The sequence below is a fragment of the Pistacia vera genome, unplaced genomic scaffold (assembly GCF_008641045.1).
Source record: "Pistacia vera cultivar Batoury unplaced genomic scaffold, PisVer_v2 Contig876, whole genome shotgun sequence".
In the NCBI taxonomy this organism is placed as follows: Eukaryota; Viridiplantae; Streptophyta; class Magnoliopsida; order Sapindales; family Anacardiaceae; genus Pistacia; species Pistacia vera.
Window position 1 is genome coordinate 1 of NW_022196752.1, and position 19,783 is coordinate 19,783.

The 19,783-nt window shown below is 37.6% G+C and overlaps 3 protein-coding genes across 3 annotated transcripts; all 3 read left to right on the forward strand.

Annotated features, from left to right (window-relative positions):
* Nucleotides 1–1,292: 1,292 nt before the first annotated feature.
* LOC116119199 (transcription factor DYT1-like) lies at nt 1,293–2,278 on the forward strand. Its single transcript, XM_031405143.1, has 4 exons — nt 1,293–1,493; nt 1,606–1,782; nt 1,893–2,069; nt 2,207–2,278. The coding sequence occupies exons 1-4, from the start codon at nt 1,293–1,295 to the stop codon at nt 2,276–2,278; spliced, it is 627 nt and encodes a 208-aa protein (XP_031261003.1).
* Nucleotides 2,279–10,261: 7,983 nt separating this feature from the next.
* Nucleotides 10,262–11,940, forward strand: LOC116119197 (scopoletin 8-hydroxylase-like). Its single transcript, XM_031405142.1, has 3 exons — nt 10,262–10,810; nt 11,025–11,370; nt 11,564–11,940. Exons 1-3 carry the CDS (start codon nt 10,311–10,313, stop codon nt 11,801–11,803), a joined length of 1,086 nt encoding a protein of 361 aa, XP_031261002.1. The 5' UTR covers nt 10,262–10,310; the 3' UTR covers nt 11,804–11,940.
* Nucleotides 11,941–14,973: 3,033 nt separating this feature from the next.
* On the forward strand, nt 14,974–19,030 carry LOC116119196 (leucine-rich repeat receptor protein kinase EMS1-like). Its single transcript, XM_031405141.1, has one exon. It carries the CDS (start codon nt 15,119–15,121, stop codon nt 18,986–18,988), a length of 3,870 nt encoding a protein of 1,289 aa, XP_031261001.1. The 5' UTR covers nt 14,974–15,118; the 3' UTR covers nt 18,989–19,030.
* The last annotated feature ends 753 nt before the right edge of the window (nt 19,031–19,783 follow it).

Consider the following 19,783-nt stretch of genomic DNA (forward strand, 5'->3'; position numbering starts at 1 on the left):
AGCATTGGCCAGGCGGCGAACCGTGTCCTTGTAAATGCCCGTTTTGGTGCGGAAACGTTCAAGGTCGGAGGATTTTTTAAACTTATCCACCAGTCGTTTGAGATCTTTTTCTCTGTACAGCTCATTGCTGATGGAACCGATTTTGGGAGTGGAGGTGGCAACGGTGGAGAACCGGTGAACAAGGCGGGAAAGAAACGGCATCTTTTGGTTTAGTGAGAGGATGTTTGAAATGTCTCCAACAGACACAGTGTGCTAGTGAAAGTGTGGGATTTGGGTGAGGGTTTTAGGGTTTAACATTTTTTATTTTCATTTTTAAATGTCTTTGTTTATTAATTTGACCCCACTATCTTACTTGGGCTTTACTGGTAAGGGGGTGGACTTAACTTAAGCTTGGGCCTTCGGGTGTTAATAAAGATAGCCTATCAACAATACATAAAACAGAAGGCTCATCGTTCAGTTGTTCTTATTCAGTTCTTGGCATTTGGCAACATGATATTTATAACCGTTTGGTATTTATATGAACTAATAGTTCATTTATAGACAGTGAGAGGCTTCTCAATAACAATAAAATAATAATGAAGAATGAAATAGTTTCCCATGAATAAACAGAAATAAGGCAAGGACATTTTAATCCATCACTGATACTAAAATAGAAAACAAATTAGCAAAATTGTTTATCTCACTAAACTTTTTTATTTTCACACTAATTATTCATATAATATGTAATCTGCGGACATTTTATTAATAAATATTTGTTTCTACTCATTAAAATGTTGGCTTTGTTTCTGTTTTGGTACAGCACAGTGCAACTGCAAATTAACACATGTTTAGCATTGTAAAGAATAAAATTGTACTTTAGTAGAAGGGAATATGTGTGTCTCAGTCTCATACAATTTCTACTTTACAGTCAACAACAATATGGCCAGGTGATAACAGCAACAAAAGCAGAAAAAATAACCTCCTAGCTCAATATATTTTCACTTGAAGTATCCTGGCCATCTATTGGCTCATTGGGTAACTTATTGTAATCCTAAAGGATGATCCAATTATGAGTACTAAGTGTACAACCATTTTCTTTGAAGCCAATTAGGTGACACATGTTTTGTTGTTAGACTGACATTGAAACTAATCTGTTTGTTCAGTTACAATTTTTTTTCAATGTACAACAACCAGTTGGAATTTGGGACCATTTACTCTTTCTCTAAACACTCTGAAAATAATGCTTATAACTCCTAAGAAACCACACAACTAACTCACTCTTGAGAAGCCGCCTTCATTTGCTGCTTTAAGTAATGGAAGAGACCATTTCTCCAGAGATGGAATTTTTAGGTTCTGCCTCTGATGCATTATGCATTGCTCAGGCGCGGAGGAGACAAGTCTATGATGACAACTCCATGTACAAATCCAAGAACCTCCATGCTGAGAGACGAAGGAGGCAGAAACTCGGTGATAGGCTGTTGGCTCTGCGTTCATTAGTCCCCATAATTACAAATGCAAATACCAAATACTCAAACTAAATTCTCGAATTCTCTCATTGAAATAATTTTAACAGTAGTTAAATAATAATTTACTGTTTTTCTAATTATGTTTTCTTGGTTTGATTAGATGAACAAAGCAACCATAGTTGAGGACGCTATTACTTACATCCAGATGCTGCAGAGGAATGTCAAGGTTCTTAGTGACCAGCTTCTTGAAATTGACTCATTATCCGTGGAAGAGGATGAGAAGCCAACAAGAGATGAGATCAATGCTTCAGAGCAGATGAAAAAATACGGAATAAAGGTTCAACTTTTAACCAAAAATACGCCTAAATCCTTAGTCACAAAATATTATGTTTTTGAGGCATGCATTATATAACTAGCTTGCTACTATTTTTGCTATGTTGAGTTTAGGAAGATGTTAAGGTGACCGGTATTGATGGGAATAAACTTTGGATAAGGGTTGTCTTTGAGAAGAAAAGAGGTGGAATCACTAAATTTTTGGAGGCCTTGACTTCCCTTGGCTTTGAACTTACTGACGCCAATGTTACTACCTCTAAAGGAGCGATTCTCGTTTCATCCTGTTTCAAGGTATGTTACAAGGAACAAGCATTTGATGCGACTTAGTTTTGGAAGTAATTCTTGGAAAACAATGGTAAAGAACTATGAAATACATGCATTGCAATACTCAAGAACAATGGTAATGAAAAAGTTTACTGTGGCTGTAGGGGATTTATGGCAATGCGCTTGGAGTGGAGCAGACCAAGAAGTTGCTTCAAGAGATCATTAGAAACATGTAGAGACAAATTCTGGCAGCGTTATTAACCATTATTTGCTTAAGAAAATACAAGGTGTTTCAAATATAATACATAGATGATTTATCTATTAATTAATTTCCTTGGATTGCACTAGTAATTTTAATGTATTAAAACTTAGCTAAGTATAATATATGGTCGATAAAGCTGTGAGTATATAATTCTGGTTATTAATAAATATTAGTAATAAATTTGATGAGTGTCAGAACAACTCTTGTTTTTTCTCAGCCATTTAATTGAAGCAGAGAAGTTAATAATTTGCAAAATTGCTTTGATTTTTCTGTTATGATTCACACCAGATTATGTTCATTCCCACCTCTTAAACTGTGCTTGTCAAGTAGACCAATGACCATGAATTGTTTTGGGGCAAATAATTAGGGAGCTCAAGCAAGCTGAAGAATCTGGGTAACTATTACTCTACTTATCAATCTCTAACATTCTGAGAATGTTTATTAAGGAAATTAAGGCTTTGTTCAGTTCAATTGAGATGCTATTTCAGCTTTAGAATACTGGAATTAATATTAGTGGTTGATTCCATTTGATTAACAAGAAGAGATGTAGAAACCAAGTAATGGAACAAAGTGTTGGTTTCTTGTCATTTTTTATCAGGAAATTGTCTATCATTTCAATTTCAACTAGTGGTTACTATGCAAGCTTAAGCTTTTACTTTCAATTACGTGATCATTTATTAGTGTTCTATCAGATTGTAGCTCTGGATTTTTCATTCCTTCAGATATCTGATAGATAAAGATTATATTTTGAGCTCCTGTGACTCCTTGTTTGATTTAGATTACTTAACCATTAAAATGTGATAATGTCACGGTCTCAGTTGACACACAAAGCAAATTAAAGACCTGATAATGTCTGCTTGAAATGGGGAAATGCTAATTGCAAACTCCAATGTCTGCAGCTATGTGAATAAACTTAAATATGTAATACGCATATAGAACAATTCCATTCATGGGCTCAAGCAGTCAAAAACATAAGAACTTCATGATCTAACCTAACATAACCATGTAATGTATGTATATCAAATTTGAAGAAGACAACCAAGTATGTGAGTTTTACCAAATTAAATTTCGAATAGAATTTGGCCTTAGAAACTTGTACTTGAATCGGGCAGCGGAAAAGTTGATGAACAAAAACTTGTGCCCCACTGAACCATTAATGGTTCTGTCCGTTCCTTTGATAGGATCAAGTTAGCCAACTTCTAAATTCATAGAGCTATAAAAGAATGTGTTTTCTAGTTTTGCTAGGGAACAATTTGGTGCTGGTACTGCATTACTGAATCTCACTACCAAAATGCAGTCATACTTCATCCCACCTCACATCTCTGCTGAGCAAAATATGCTACTGCATTACAATTTAATATNCGGACGGAGAACCCTTCTTTAGACGCGTCTTTGTACTGTTTTTGGTGTTCCAGAATCTCTTCTACATATTCAAAGCGTTTAGCATGGGCCAGGCGGCGAACCGTGTCCTTGTAAATGCCCCCTTTGGTGCGGAAACGTTCAAGGTCGGAGGATTTTTTAAACTTATCCACCAGTCGTTCGAGATCTTTTTCTCTGTACAACTGACGGATGATGGAACTGATTTTGGGAGTGGAGGTGGCAACGGTGGAGAACCGGTGAACGAGGCGGGAAAGAAACGGCATCGTTCGGTTTAGTGAGGATGTTTGAAATGTCTCAGACGGACAAGAGTGTGCTAGTGAAAGTGTGGGATTTGGGTGAGGGTTTTAGCCTTAGGGTTTAACATTTTTGTTTGTCATTTTTAAATGTTTTTGTTTATTAATTCGACATCACTATTTTACTTGGGCTTTACTGGTAACGGGCTGGACTTAACTTGGGCCTTCGGTCGTCAAAAGAGATAGCCTGCCAACTACACATACAATACAACAGAAAGCACAAGCACCCAATCAAGAGTTTCCATCCCAATCTTTTCGGCGCCAAAACTGACGAAGTGAGAGTAGGGCCGTCACTGAGCTGGTGGGGAGAGATGGCACACATACAACTCAGAGATGTGATTTTGAGTATAAGAAAAGTTCATGATCAGCCGGATGCTAATAAAGTTTCAGTTCTAGAAATTTTATGTTTTTTTCTTTGGAAAGTTTTGCACTTACTAGTTTTTCTTTGATCAGAACTAGGATTCTCACATGGGACCTCTTCAGTGAGAGTCCTAAGGTTCGAACCCAAAAAGTTAATAAAGGATGCAAATCTTTTTTACCGCCAAGCCAACCATTGGGTGTAAACTAATGTATATTTCTTAAACTTTGGGTGTGTTTGGTAGAATATTTAGAGTAGTATTTTTGAAAAAGTTGAATTGGGTTGTTCTTACGAGAATATGATTTGAATTTGAAAATATGTTTGGTACATTTTTTGAAAACATTTTCTAAAAATGATCCCCTATATTTGTTAATTTAGCTAAACACCACGTACAATAAAACATTGAAAATTAACAAAAACATACCCACCCACCCATTAAATGCTGACAGCCGGCCACCACCGCCGGAGGGTGGTCGAAAGTCGTTGGAATGATGCACAATCGACTGGTCTGGCCGAAAAAGTTTAGACCGGTGCATGATCGCCACATCTAGCAAGTCGTGCGCCATTCTGGTAGATTTTGGCCACCTTCTGGCGGTGGTGGCCAACTGCTGGAAATATGTGGGTGGGTTAGTGAGGGTGCTTTTGTCAATTTATAAACTTTTATTGTTGGGGATGTTTAGTTAAGTTAACAAACATAGGGGGTTAAAAAAATCTAAATATTTTTAGTTGAATAGAATATAATTGGATTTTGAGAATATTGAAAAAGTTGAGTTAGGTTGTTATTACGAGAATAGGATTTGAATTTGAAAATGTGTTTGGTAAATTTTTGGATTTTTTCTTTTTGAAAAATTGAGATTATTTTTTAATCCCCTACATTTATTAATTTAGTTAAACAGTTCATACAATAAAACATTAAAAATTAACAAAAACACCCCTACCCACCCATTATCGGCAGCCAGCCACCACTACTGGAGGGTGGCCAGAAGTCGCCGAAATGGCGTATGATCAGTTGGATTTCGCCGGTCGTGTGTCGATCTGATCGGAAAAGGCTAGATCAACAGCTAAAGATTTGGCTGTTGACAGCCAGATCTAACCACATTTGGTCGCCAATGACGATCATATCTTAGCTGTCGTTGATGACCAGATGTGGCTAAATCTGGTCGTTGACGGCCAGATCTTTAGCCGTAGATCTGGCATTTTTTTGTTAGATCCACTATGAATCTGATTGAAAAAGGCTAGACCAACACACGACCGCCACATCCAGCCAGTCGTACGGTATTCTGGCCACCTTCCGGCGGTGGTGGTCGGTTGCTGGAAATATGTGGGTGGATGGACGTGCTTTTGTCAATTTATAAACTTTTATTATTGGGGGAGTTTAGTTAAATTAACAAACCAAAAAAAAAAAAAAAAAAAAAAAAATCTAAATATTTTGAGTTAAATAGAATAAGATTGGATTTTGAAAATATTGAAACAAATATGGATTTTGATAGGATTGGGTAGGGTAGTGTTTTGAATAGGAAAACAAACATAGCTGAAATAAATATGTATTTTGGGTAGGATTAGATAGGATAGGGTTGGGAAAAATGAAACAAACACAATATTCCCAAAACTTTTTGAGCAAGAAAAAACTACTGAAATAATGTATATATTGAGTAAACGACATGTTCCTACCCAAAGGTTAGTGAAATGGCAAATTTCCACCATTGGTTTCATTTATTCCAACTTCCCACCCTTAAATTAACTCTGTTAGTGAATTTTAACTTTGACACAGTTGTAGAAGATGTTATTACTATACTACTCACTTTTGATTTCACCACCATCTGACCACCACCACCACCACCACCTTTCAACACCACAACTGAAACCCCAAAGTCACCGCCGCCACCACCATTGCCCTCTAAACCCTATAGTCACCCCGTCGCCACCAAACAACCACCACCAAATCACTTAAGTTCAGCCACAAATCCACCCAAAAATCGCCACAAACTCAGTTACAAACCTGCCTACAAACCTATCCAAAAACAACCACAAACCCATTGGAACGTTCCTCCTGCTTTTTAATTTGTTTGCACTTGATTGTCAGAACCCCACTTTTATTTCATTTCATACAACCTAGATTATTAATTACACCACCTAATTGATTAAACAAAGAAAAATGAAAAAGCTAAGTGATGTGAAATGCAACCGTAGGTTGGGGGTAACAACGATTGTGGTCTGCGGTGAGTTTCTAGGGGATGACGGCGGCGGCTTGTGATGGGTTTCTTGGGAGCAACAACGATTTGGGGGGCGAGGTACGCTAGCGATTTGGGGTAGATGGGTAGTGGCCTCAACATGATGGTCTTACGGCAGCCAAATCAAGCCACCTCGGAGCCTATTCCGAGAAGGGAGAAGAGGGAAGAATAAAGAAAATAGGAGGAAGAGAAGAAGAAAGAAATGAGGAATAGAGGAGAAGAAGAAGAAGGGGTAGAAGAAAAAGAAGAGGTGGCAGTGGTAGGAGGAAAAGGGTAGAAGAAAGAGAGGTGGAAAATAGAAGAAGAAGAGTGGGGTGGGATGGCTGTTGGGTTCAATGACCGTTTTACCCTTTTATTGTCATACTAAATAATAGTCTGTTAATTTAAGGGCGGGAATCTGGAATAAATGAAACCAGGGGTGGAAACTTGTCATTTCACTAATCTTTGGGTGGGAACATGTCGCTTACTCTATATATATTCAGCAAAAGAAACAAAATAAAAATATTTAGTCAACACAAGCAAAGCAACACAATTAAGAAAAAAACAAAGAGAAAATATATTTTATGAACTCGTGATAATTGGTTATGTCTATTGACCTTTTCTCACGGAGGCCGTTCGTAAGAACGAGTCTCCAGCTCGCCTTCATTTTAGGAGCACCTGAAGTGGTCCACTCGGATATTCATCACGTTCGTAGAACGTGGAACTGTCCCATGATAAACTAAACAAGTGGCACTCGTTATCAAGAGTTTGTGTTCCAAGATTATCTCAACAACTTTTTAGGCAGTAAACTTGAGGGGAGAAGAAGTCTCTTGACTTTGCTCTTGTTAATTAGCTGCCTTTGACGGGTGCAATTTTAAAGGTTGGTATCCAACATGTACTTTGAAGGTGATTGCTTGATTTTACTAAATAAAGACATTGTATTCAAACACAAAGCCATTTTAGGCTCTTTTTAAGAGCCGTCTCCATAAATATTCTACGTGGTAGTGAATGTCTGCCTTCTTGAAGTTCAAAATATATTAAACTAACTGTTTGGCTTGTGATGGGATGACAAAACTCTCAGTTATCTAGAGGTTTTTATGACTTATTTAATCCATTGAGCTGGACATTCCGGTTACCAAACAAAAAAAAATTTAAGTTCGCAAATTATTAACTTTTACTCCTTTAGCTTGGATTTTATATGTAAAGGTGAGTAATTTTCAACTAAGATCTCCTACATTAATTTCATCAAGATTATTCTTAAATGCTATTAGATTTATATGTAAACTATTAGTTCAATCTAATGACATAAATCCAATTTTGTTTAAGCATGACTCTAACAAAACCCGGAAAAGATTAAAATGCCCCCCACCCCTGCCCCTATCCCCAAAAAAATCGGGGTTTCCCCGCCCCATATGGGGTGGGGCTAGACAGGTTCCTAGAATTTCGGAGAACATTGCCATGCCTAGCCTAGGGGTGAAATCAAGTCAAGTCAAGTCGAGTATTTGGATACTCGAACTCGACTCGGTTGCTATAGTACTGAGTTCGAGCCTAGTCGAGTCTGATGAATCGAGTTTAAACTCGAACTCGGTACGTAAAAGTCGAATTTGAGTTTGAATTCAACCTTATATAATTGAGTTTTAGTCAAGCTTTTCAAGTTTTTTGTATAGTGATCGAACTCGACTCGTGGGATTATTCGAGCTCGACTTGACTAATGTTGAGTTGAATTCGAGTCAAAGAAGAGCTGAGCTTGAGCCACTCACCCCTATTCGGGTCAGCTTATGCGCACCTCAACTAATTCCTCAGAACCCTAGAACTACTGACCGAGTCACCCCTATTAATAATCGAAGAGGGACTCGAACTCAAGACCTCTTGAGTAACACACCCAAGAGTCTCTATCAAACCACTCAGACACCTAGGGGTTGGTTAACCAACACGTATACTGCCATATCCAATTTTCACGCGAAAGGAACTCTAATATTAATATATATAGTATTACATACCGTTAGTCATTTTAATAATTAGAATGCCAAAAAATCAAAGTCCTTTCCCTTCTCTAATGTTAATGATTATATAACTCTTTCAGTCTTTTTATTTATTTTATTTGATTTGTTATTTTTATCTGTATGTAATGCCATTTTATTTTAGTTATATCAGTTTTGCTAGGTCAGCATATCTGCTTCCCCTAGACTTTACTCGAACAAACCCTTTGCATATTAAGTTTGTCCAATTCAGCCCAATTTATCACCAGGCCCAACTCTCTTTCTAAGAGTTGCCCAAAAGCCAAAAGCCTCCAAGCAGCTGCTCATTCAGCTTGCTATCTTAAATATGTTGACTCCTTCAAAATTAATGGTCTCCAGTCAGAAAAATTGAACTGGAATTAATGATCAAATTCAAGACTTCAAACTGAAATTCAAAAGGTTCCAACATTTGAATCAAACAAAACCAGTAGAAAAATTAACAAAAGGATAAAACAGCTTTCGTCATTCTGTGTGATTTCTTCTGTCACCTCCACAAGTACTGTTATCTCCATATACATTTTCCTTGAGTCTTTTCTTGCAAATGTGAACATGAGAGAGTGAGTGAGCTAGCAAGATACACTCGTTGCCGTGAGAGTGAAATGAGTAGAGTAAAGCGAATCTTCTGTAATCTAACCTTCACTCAATACTCTGGACGTGTATATATATAAGAGACTCAGATGTTTATCTCTCTCCTGCAAGAGCAAAGTTCACCTTTTCAGGTAATTAGCTCTTCTTCTCCGCATAGTAAAATATTGAACGTTAATTCATTGAAAAATGATATAGTTTATGTTGTATTATAATAATATGTTAAAAAATTTCGAATATTGATGGTTCTATTTCACGACTTACACTAACAGGAGTTCTGATTTTTTGTTCGTGCTCGTGCATAATATGCAATATTAATAAACTGTGACACTGATTAATGGCCAGCCAGCTCCATGTCAAACGGGTTATATATTTTTTTACACAGTATGTGTGTGTGCCAATGTGTATGATAGATCAACTATGCACGTACGACAGCAAATAATTTTAGTTGAAAATTTTAAGATTCTTTAATCTTACACTTAGATATGGAAGATAAGGAAATTAACCGAAGCTATAGGTGTTACTGATGGGTGAAATTAAAATTGAGACAACAAACAATTGATTCAGTTTCTCAACCAAATTGAAAGCTGAAAAAGAATTAGAGTGTCAAAAGATTATAATATAAGATGACCAACTTCTTTCAGTTCCTACAGATATAGACATGGACAAATTTCAGTTAATTTGACATCGTGAAAAGGACTTTTGAGTTGAAAGCATATATTGTCTCGGTTCATGCCCTTATAAGATCTCTAACTCGGATTAATAGAAAGCCTAATTAATTAATTGAATGCCCTTTTTCGTGCTCTAACAACTTTGTTATCTTAAAATATGATCAATACTTGCAAGTAGAGTTAGGTATCAAGTCTCCATCATTCATTCTCAATCTTCAATAGTGTGTGGTAGTTCGGCATTTCATATGTGCATAAGAATATTCAAAGGATCAGGCAATATTATAACTTCGTTTTAATCTTTCATCCTTCTTAAAAGCCCTGCCTCTTGCCTCCAAAGTGTACTTGACATTGAAAAATTATATTCATTCATGAATGTCAATTAGCAGCTTTAGTATTTATAGGTACCATGGGCAAATGCAACCGTATGATTCATAGCACAAAATTCCCACTCACTTTTGCAGTTCGCATTTCACAAAAATTCAAAACAATTAATGGCTCCAAGTTTGAACGATGCTGAGTCACTTTTCAACTTTGTGGTTAAAAATGGCAACGGCGTGAAGGGCATGGTTGACTTAGGCCTATCAAAGGTACCAGAGCCTTACATTCAACCACCACAAGAGCGAATTGACAAGCAAACTGCACGCACATACGCTCAGCCACCCATTGACTTGTCGAAGCTCGACGGACCTGAGCATGAGCGAGTGGTGGAGGAAATCGCTAGAGCCGCTGAGACTCTTGGATTCTTCCAAGTAGTGAACCATGGCGTGCCCATTGAGTTGCTGGAGTCACTTAAGGAAGCTGCGCACACTTTCTTCGGCCAATTGCCTGAAAAGAAGGCTGTTTATTGCAAAGGAGTGAGTCCAAGCCCGTTGGTGAAATATGGCACAAGCTTTGTGCCTGAGAAGGAGAAAGCCTTGGAGTGGAAGGACTATATTAGCATGATATATACCAATGATGCTGAGGCCCTTGAACAGTGGCCTCAGGAATGCAAGTAAGATCTCCTCCTTATAGTTTTTACTTGAATTTTTGCATATTTCTTAATTGGCTAAAGAACAATTTTTTATTTTTATTTTTTTTTTAAATTTTGTAGGAAAGTGGCACTGGATTATTTGAGAACATCAATCAAGATGGTAAGAAAACTGCTTGAAGCTTTGTTTAAGAATCTTGGAGTAACTCTTTTTTTTTTTTTTTTTTAAATTTTGTAGGAAAGTGGCACTGGATTATTTGAGAACATCAATCAAGATGGTAAGAAAACTGCTTGAAGCTTTGTTTAAGAATCTTGGAGTGACTCTAGATGACTCAAAAATTGATCCTCTAATTGGGACCAAGATGGTGAACATGAATTACTATCCTACATGCCCTAATCCGGATCTTACTGTTGGCGTGGGGCGTCACTCAGATCTTGGCATCCTAACAGTTTTGCTACAAGATGGCATCGGAGGTTTATATGTAAAAGTTGAAGAAGACATTGATTCAGGAAATAAAGGACAATGGATAGAGATTCCGCCTGTACCTGGTGCTTTAGTCATCAATGTTGGCGATTCTTTACAGGTTAGATCAATTTCCAATTAAGCTTCTAAAATCATATCCATGGTCGTCTATAAAAAAAAATTTGAACTTTTGGAAGAGTTTGTTGAAGGGCAAAATTTACAAGTTGCTGTCACAGAAGTCATAGAATAGCGCCATAATCCAGTCTGTAAGTTCATGTATAATAAAATTAGCTAATCCTTTTGCCTGGTTTTAGATAATAAGCAATGGAAGGTACAAAAGTGCTGAACACAGAGCGCGTACCACAAGCACCAATTCAAGAGTGTCGATCCCAATCTTTACGATGCCAAGACCAACAGAGAAGATCGGGCCGCTGCCTCAGCTTGTGGAGCGAGAGGGGACTGGTTTTAAAGAGCTCGTGTTCCAGGATTACATGAACAATTTTTTCAGCAATGCTCATGATGGAAAGAAGTCTCTTGAATTTGCACTAGCTTAATGCTCATCCATGCATGCATGTCGAAGAAGTATACTACTCTTAAATAAATTAATTAACTAGCTCTTCTCCTTGCATGGTTCGCATCTCAGATTTTTGCTCTTGTATTTGTAATAAACAACTTTACAGTTTTCCTCTTACTACTTGCTTTATATTATTCTGAGTTCGTGCTCATGAAATTAAATTCGTGCCAGACTTGCAGTTTTCAAGTGTTTTTATGCCTCATTTAATCTTTAATATGTAGATAATGCCAAAAATGATGATTTGGAAGATTTGAAATGCATGGTCAAGTCAAACAAAACCAGAATAGAAATGAAAGGAAAAGCGACCACCTCAAGAACCAGAATTTCTTGATATGCTTCCTTTGATGAGACAGCTCATTTCAAATTACCAAATAAACACTTTCAAGATCAACACATCTCTCTCTCAACTCTCATCCTACACTGGGTTGGGGGGTAGTACTGAGAATTTGGACTCCAGCGAATTGAGCCGACTAGTCCCGTCTGTTCCATAAATTCTTGAACCCCAATAATGTGTGGACCTGTGCCTAAGCCTAAGCCTGAGCCTGGACTCACTGACACACCCGCGACTTTTGTGGGCCCTTGGTCTCTATTTGGGACCACTCGGGTCTTTTTTTTTTCTGTGACATTACAGGTTAAATTTTCTGATTTTGTAGGCCCTATTTCATATTCACACTTATAAGCTTTTGATTTTTGGTAAGTTTACCTATAATATTGGGAGTTCGACAATATCCTTTGAAATTAAGAAAAATAATTTGATATATGAATTATGTTTATAAAGAAGAACAAAAAATATAAATGTATGTCCTCAGTTTAGGAAGAATTATATTTTTAAACATATGATGTAACAAAATGAGTTAGTTTAAATGATGAGGGGGTGGGGTTTGGGTTTACTTACTAAATTATGCAAAAATGGATCTTTTTATTTTTTATCATTAGGGCATTCGAATCAGCTTTTGTACATTTCTACTAATCCATCGAGACTTTGAAACTGTCAGTTGAGTAAGAACTCTAATGGACACTCCTATTAATGCCTAGGATAATCGAACTCAAGAACTTATAGAATCTCATTTTACTCTTTTAGATTTTAACATCAATCCATATATTGGTACTTAAACTGGATATTTATTAAAGACTAAAACACTTTTTTATTTTTATTTTTTTAAGCATATGTTGATAAATTAATTACAAGCAAAATAACTAATCTTTAAACAAACAAGCCACTATCATATAAAGTGTCGAAGCCACCCACTAAAAGCAAAAATTGAAGTAGTTTGAAAAAAGAAAGAGTAAACGACATGTTTCCACCCAAAGATTAGCGAAATTCTAAGTTCCGATTTCATTTATTTCAGATTCTCACCCTTAAATTAACATAAAATTATTTAATCTAATGTTTAAAGGATAAAATGGTAATTTAAACTGCCTTAAATCTTAAATAAAAATGTAAACTTTCTTAACCCTTTATATCTTTAATTTCTTTCACAAGCACCCTTCATCCACAACCCAACCCCCCCCCCCCCTTTTCAATAAAAATTAGATCTAGCTGCATCTGAGCCTTTCTGCTTTCTTTTTTCTTCTCTCCTTCTCGTTTGCTCCGTATTAATTTGGAATAATCTCAACAGGTGAGATATTAACACTATATCTATAAAAACATATATATATAATAATTAAAAAGGAAAAAAAAACACTTCCATGGCAACAGAACCATGAAAAATCTGAAATGGTATCATGTAAAAATTGAGAATTGTAAATTACATTATTCATCCATAAAAAAGAATTCATGTCGTAGCCTTGTTAAGCATACGCATTTTTCTGGCGGGATTTGCACCATTCCCGTGTACCATCTCCACCCATTCAACCGTCGTTTTAGGCCTGATTTAGTCGGATTCCAACACCGCCAAACTCTCCAACACTTCCATCTGAATCCTCACATCACCCTCACCAAACCCCTCTCTTTTATTCTCTAATACCTCCAATTCCACTCATCTTTCCGCATTCCAAGTCTTTGCAAATCGTCAGATTTCTTTGGTGTTGATCTGTGGTTTGCTGTTTGAAGTGTGTTGTGTGTAATTACCTGGTCGCCCGCGATTCCCCATCATTTCCAACCTTCCCATAGCCAACCCACCCACCACCTGTTTGACAAAATTCCTCACCCAAAGCCACCACCCAACCCTTCCAAAACATTTATCCATAAATATGATTTCTTCCTCAAAGCCATCATAATAAATCTAACCTTGTGAACAATACCACTATCCTGCTCTCAAATTTACGAGAAGAATAAATAATTTAAGAAATAACATGGGAGATGTTAATTCTTTTTTAATAGAGAATTTACATAGAACAGATGGTGTGCATAACATGGATCGTACTATAGAGACTTGGAATGCGAAGGTGGTGGAGTTAAAGATGAATTTGAGAGAGGAAAGATGAGTGGAATTGAAGGTATTAGAGAATAAAATTCAAAGGTTAAAATCATAGAAAGTCGAGAGCGAGAACAATAAGAGGTTTGTTAGCACAACATAGAGTCCATTGTGATTTGGGAAGAAATCAGGAAATGATGGGTTGATTGGATTTACTAAACTTCATACTATATTTTATTAATTTAGCTGGATGGTGATAGGGGCTGGGTGGGGTGGGGGTGGCGGCAATGGCTGAGTGGTTGGAGATGGGGATAGGGTGAATGATTGAAGAAAGGGGTGTTGTTGAAATAAATTTGAAAATAAGATGGCAATTTAATTGTGCTAATTTTGGGGTTAAAAGTAATTTATCTATCAAGGTAATTTGGTAATAGCACATATTAGATCTCAAAAATCAATAATAGTTTCGATTTAAGGGTGAGAATTTGGAATTTATGAAATCAGGTGGAAACTTGTAGGTTCGCGAAACTTTAGGTGGGAACATGTTGTTTACTCAAAAAGAAATGATAAATAGAAGACGACAAATAATGGAAGAGACAAGAAGCGGATTCTGAGAAGTAGGGTATGCTTTTGATCCTTTCTCACAATCCCAAATACTAGACTCCCCCTTTATTTAGGGACCTGTTTGAAAAGATTATAAGGAATAGGAATTGGCGTTACTACAAAGTTAAAAGTTGATGATGCCACGTGAATTGCGTGCTCCTTTCTGACACTGAACAAACTTCATTTCCCACCCTCTCTTTCTTACGTGCGATCCCTTCTTGCCTATGGCGCTTAAGCTTCTTCATTATCTTCAATGTTTTTCCTCTACTTTTTTAGCTGTAAATGGGTTTTCTTCTTCATCTTCTTTTTCCTGTTAAATTTTTCGCTTTTTCTCTGTAATGGAAATGGTGTCTGTTTGGTTATTGGTGTTTGTGTTGTGTGCTGCAAGTTGTAATGTTTTTGCAGAGGGAAACCCAGAACGAGAAAGTCTTGTTTCTTTCAAAAACTCTCTTGAAAATCCACGAATACTGTTCTCATGGAACGGGACGACCCCGCATTGTAACTGGGTTGGTGTCACTTGCGAACTCGGTCGAGTCGTCTCACTCTCTCTTCCAGCTCTTTTCCTTAAGGGTCCTCTTTCACCTTCTCTCTTCTCTTTACCCAGTCTCACGGTTCTTGACCTCTCTTCAAATCGTTTCTATGACCAAATATCTCCTCAGATATCGAGCCTGAGACGTCTTAAACAGCTGTCTTTTGGTGAAAATAAATTGTCAGGTTCTGTCCCCAGTGAACTCGGTGAGTTGACTCAACTTGAAACCCTGGAACTCGGGCTCAATTTTTTTACAGGAAAAATCCCACCTGAGCTTGGGAAACTGAAGCAGCTTAAAACACTCGATTTATCCGGCAACGCACTGACTGGGACTCTACCGAGTCAGCTCGGCGAGTTGACTCAGCTGCAGTTTTTGGACTTGGGTAACAATCTTCTCTCAGGTTCTCTCCCTGTAACTCTCTTGACAAACTTACAGTCTTTGACTTCTCTAGATGTCTCAAATAATTCCTTGTCTGGTAGTATTCCTTCTGAAATTGGTAACTTGAAAAACCTCACCGATCTTTACCTTGGTATAAACCTTTTTACTGGGCAGTTACCACCAGAAATTGGCCAACTTTCACTTCTTGAAAACTTTTTTTCACCTACTTGTTCGATAACAGGACCTTTACCTGAAGAACTGTCCAAGTTGAAATCCTTGAGCAAACTTGATCTTTCATATAACCCATTGAAATGTCAAATCCCAAAATCTATTGGGAAATTGCATAATTTGAGTATACTCAACCTTGTTTACTCTGAGCTTAATGGTTCCATACCAGCAGAGCTTGGAAACTGCAAGAATTTGAAGACTTTGATGCTTTCTTTCAATTCATTAACTGGGTCATTGCCTGAGGAGCTTTCACAGCTACCAATCTTAACATTTTCTGCTGAAAAAAATGAGCTTTCCGGAATATTGCCTTCTTGGCTTGGGAAGTGGAACGAAATGGATTCTCTTTTACTTTCCAGTAACCGGTTCATAGGCAAAATCCCACCTGAGGTCGGAAATTGTTCCATGTTGAAGCACCTTAGTTTAAGCAATAACTTTTTGTCTGGTTCAATACCGAGAGAATTGTGTAATTCAGAGTCACTTGTGGAAATTGATCTGGATGGGAATTTACTTTCAGGGACGATTCAAGATGTATTTGTCCGGTGTACTAACCTTACGCAGTTGGTTTTGGTTAGTAATCAAATTAATGGTTCCATACCTGAGTATCTATCAGAGCTTCCGCTGATGGTTCTGGACCTTGATTCTAACAATTTCACTGGTATTTTGCCAGTGAGTCTGTGGAATTCAACGAATTTGATGGAGTTTTCTGCGGCAAATAATATGTTAGAGGGTTTTCTTCCTGGCGAGATTGGTAATGCAGTTGCATTGGAGAGGCTTGTTCTTAGTAACAACATGTTGAAGGGGCTTATACCGAAGGAGATAGGAAATCTCACAGGTCTCTCTTTTCTTAATTTGAACTCAAATTTCTTTCAAGGGAGCATTCCCTACGAGCTTGGTGACTGCATTGCACTTACCACATTGGATCTGGGAAACAATAATTTCAGTGGTTCTATTCCAGATCGGATTGCAGACTTGGCTCAGTTACAGTGCTTAGTTCTCGCTCACAACAGTCTCTCTGGCTCAATTCCATCAAAAGCTTCTTCATATTTTCGTCAGACTAGCATGCCTGATTTGAGCTTTGTTCAGCACCACGGAGTATTTGACCTGTCATATAATAGGTTGTCTGGTTTAATTCCTGAAGAGCTAGGGAATTGCGTGGTGGTGGTGGATCTTTTGCTGAGTAATAATATGCTCTCTGGTGAGATTCCAGGATCGCTTTCTCGATTAACAAATCTTACAACCTTGGATTTGTCTGGGAATCTATTAACAGGTTCCATTCCACTTGAATTTGGTGACTCCCTCAAGCTTCAAGGGTTGTATTTGGGGAATAACCAGCTCACGGGCTCCATCCCTGGGAGCTTAGGTCGTTTGGGTAGTTTGGTAAAACTGAATTTGACTGGCAATAAGTTGTCTGGTTCAGTTCCAACTGGTTTTGGCAACTTGACAGGCCTTAATCACTTGGATTTAAGTTGCAATAAACTTAATGGTGAACTCCCTTCATCTCTGTCACAGATGCTGAACCTTGTGGGGCTTTATGTTCAGCAGAACAGTCTTTCTGGTCCACTTGATGGGCTCTTCTCGAATTCTATAATGGCTTGGAGGATTGAAACAATGAACTTGAGTAATAATGTCTTTGATGGTGCCTTGCCACGATTTTTAGGCAACCTTTCCTACCTAACGAATTTGGATCTGCATGAAAATAAGTTTAGAGGGGAGATTCCTCCAGAGCTTGCTAACCTGATGCAACTGGAATATTTTGATGTTTCAAGGAACAAGCTATCTGGGCAGATTCCGGAGAAGATGTGCCATTTGGTTAATCTGCAATACCTGAATTTGGCAGACAATGGATTGGAAGGGCTGGTTCCTGAAAGTGGTATTTGCCAAAACCTATCAAAAATTACACTTGCTGGGAACAAAGATCTGTGTGGGAGAGTCATGGGTTTAGATTGCCAGATCAGAACCCCTGATAAATCAGCACTGTTACATGCTTGGGGACTTGCTGGAATTGTGGTCGGAAGTGCATTGATCATTTTAACCGTAGGATATGCTCTGCGGAAATGGATCATAAGAAGCCGCAGGCAAAATGATCCTGAGGAAAGCAAGCTAAATAGTTTCATTGATCAAGATCTCTATTTGTTAAGTAGTAGCAGATCCAAGGAGCCTTTGAGCATCAACGTTGCTACATTTGAGCAGCCTCTCCTGAAATTAACCTTGGTTGACATTCTTGAGGCCACCAACAACTTCTGCAAGACAAACATAATTGGAGACGGTGGTTTTGGAACCGTATACAAAGCCACTTTGCCTGATGAGAAAACTGTTGCAGTTAAGAAGTTAAGCCAGGCTAAAACACAGGGTAACCGAGAATTCATTGCTGAAATGGAAACCTTGGGTAAAGTGAAACACCAAAATCTTGTGCCATTGCTAGGATACTGCTCATATGGTGAGGAGAAGGTCCTTGTTTATGAATACATGGTAAACGGGAGCTTAGATCTTTGGCTAAGGAATCGCACTGGAGCTCTAGAAGTCCTTGATTGGCCTAAACGTTACAAAATTGCATGTGGTGCTGCTCAAGGGCTAGCTTTTCTTCACCATGGTTTCATCCCCCACATCATCCACAGGGATATCAAAGCCAGCAACATCTTGCTAAATGAAGACTTCGAGGCAAAAGTTGCTGACTTTGGACTAGCTAGATTGATAAGTGCCTGCGAAACCCATGTCAGCACTGACATTGCGGGAACCTTTGGTTACATTCCACCAGAGTATGGTCAGAGTGGAAGATCTACCACGAGAGGAGATGTTTATAGCTTTGGAGTGATCCTTCTTGAATTGGTGACTGGGAAAGAGCCAACTGGGCCCGACTTCAAAGAGAAAGAAGGCGGCAATTTGGTGGGATGGGTATTTCAGAAGATTAAGAAAGGGCAGGCTGCTGATGTTCTGGATCCTACCGTCCTCAATGCGGATTCAAAGCCAATGATGGTTCAAGTTCTGCAGATTGCTGCTGTATGCCTCTCAGATAATCCTGCTAACAGGCCAACTATGCTTCAAGCATTAAAATTCCTTAAAGGAATCAAATGACTGAATACAGTTTCTTTATGTAAAGTTAAAAGCTTTTAGGAAGAATTTAGAATATCATTAAGGTTTAAGAGTTCCTGCTTGCTAATCTAATCACAATTTAGCTTAAAAATCATCTATATTTGCAATTTAATCAATCGCTTGTGACTGCCCTCTTAATCACTTTGTTAAAGCTTGCCACGCATCGCTGTTTGCTTAAGCCTGTGATCCCACTCCAATAATTCAACTACGACCATGGCTATTATCTCCCCTATTAAATTTCACCATCATTGCTTTATGTTTTTTTTTTTTTTTTTTTTTTAATTTGAGTTAACTAAAAAAGAAAATGTTTCAAATTCTTATCTTAATTTATTCGACTTTTAAAACATAGTAAGGTAGGTCATAAAAAGGACTGACAAATATTTTTATTTGTCTAAGAAGAAGAGTTGAGAATTCAGTTTCAAGTGTGTTGTGTTCTTACTGCTGATGGCGGGCTGGACTTGAATACAATCAATTTGAAACAAGCTTTGGGGATTTTTCTACTCTATTTCAAGGGTCACGATGGGAATTTGTGAGATAACTTCTCCTGAGATTTTTGTATTATTGATGTTCTACTTCTAACAATCTTTTTATTCAATATAATACATAAGATTATTTTTATTTATTAATCTTTATAGATTGTTTTCTCCAAAACTTTATAAAAAATCTTTAGAATACGTGGACAACATGTACTTCTTATGTTTATTTCAATAAAAATATTTTCATACCGTACGGAAGTGAAGGCGGTGAATGTCTGAGAACAAAAAAACCCATTTAGCC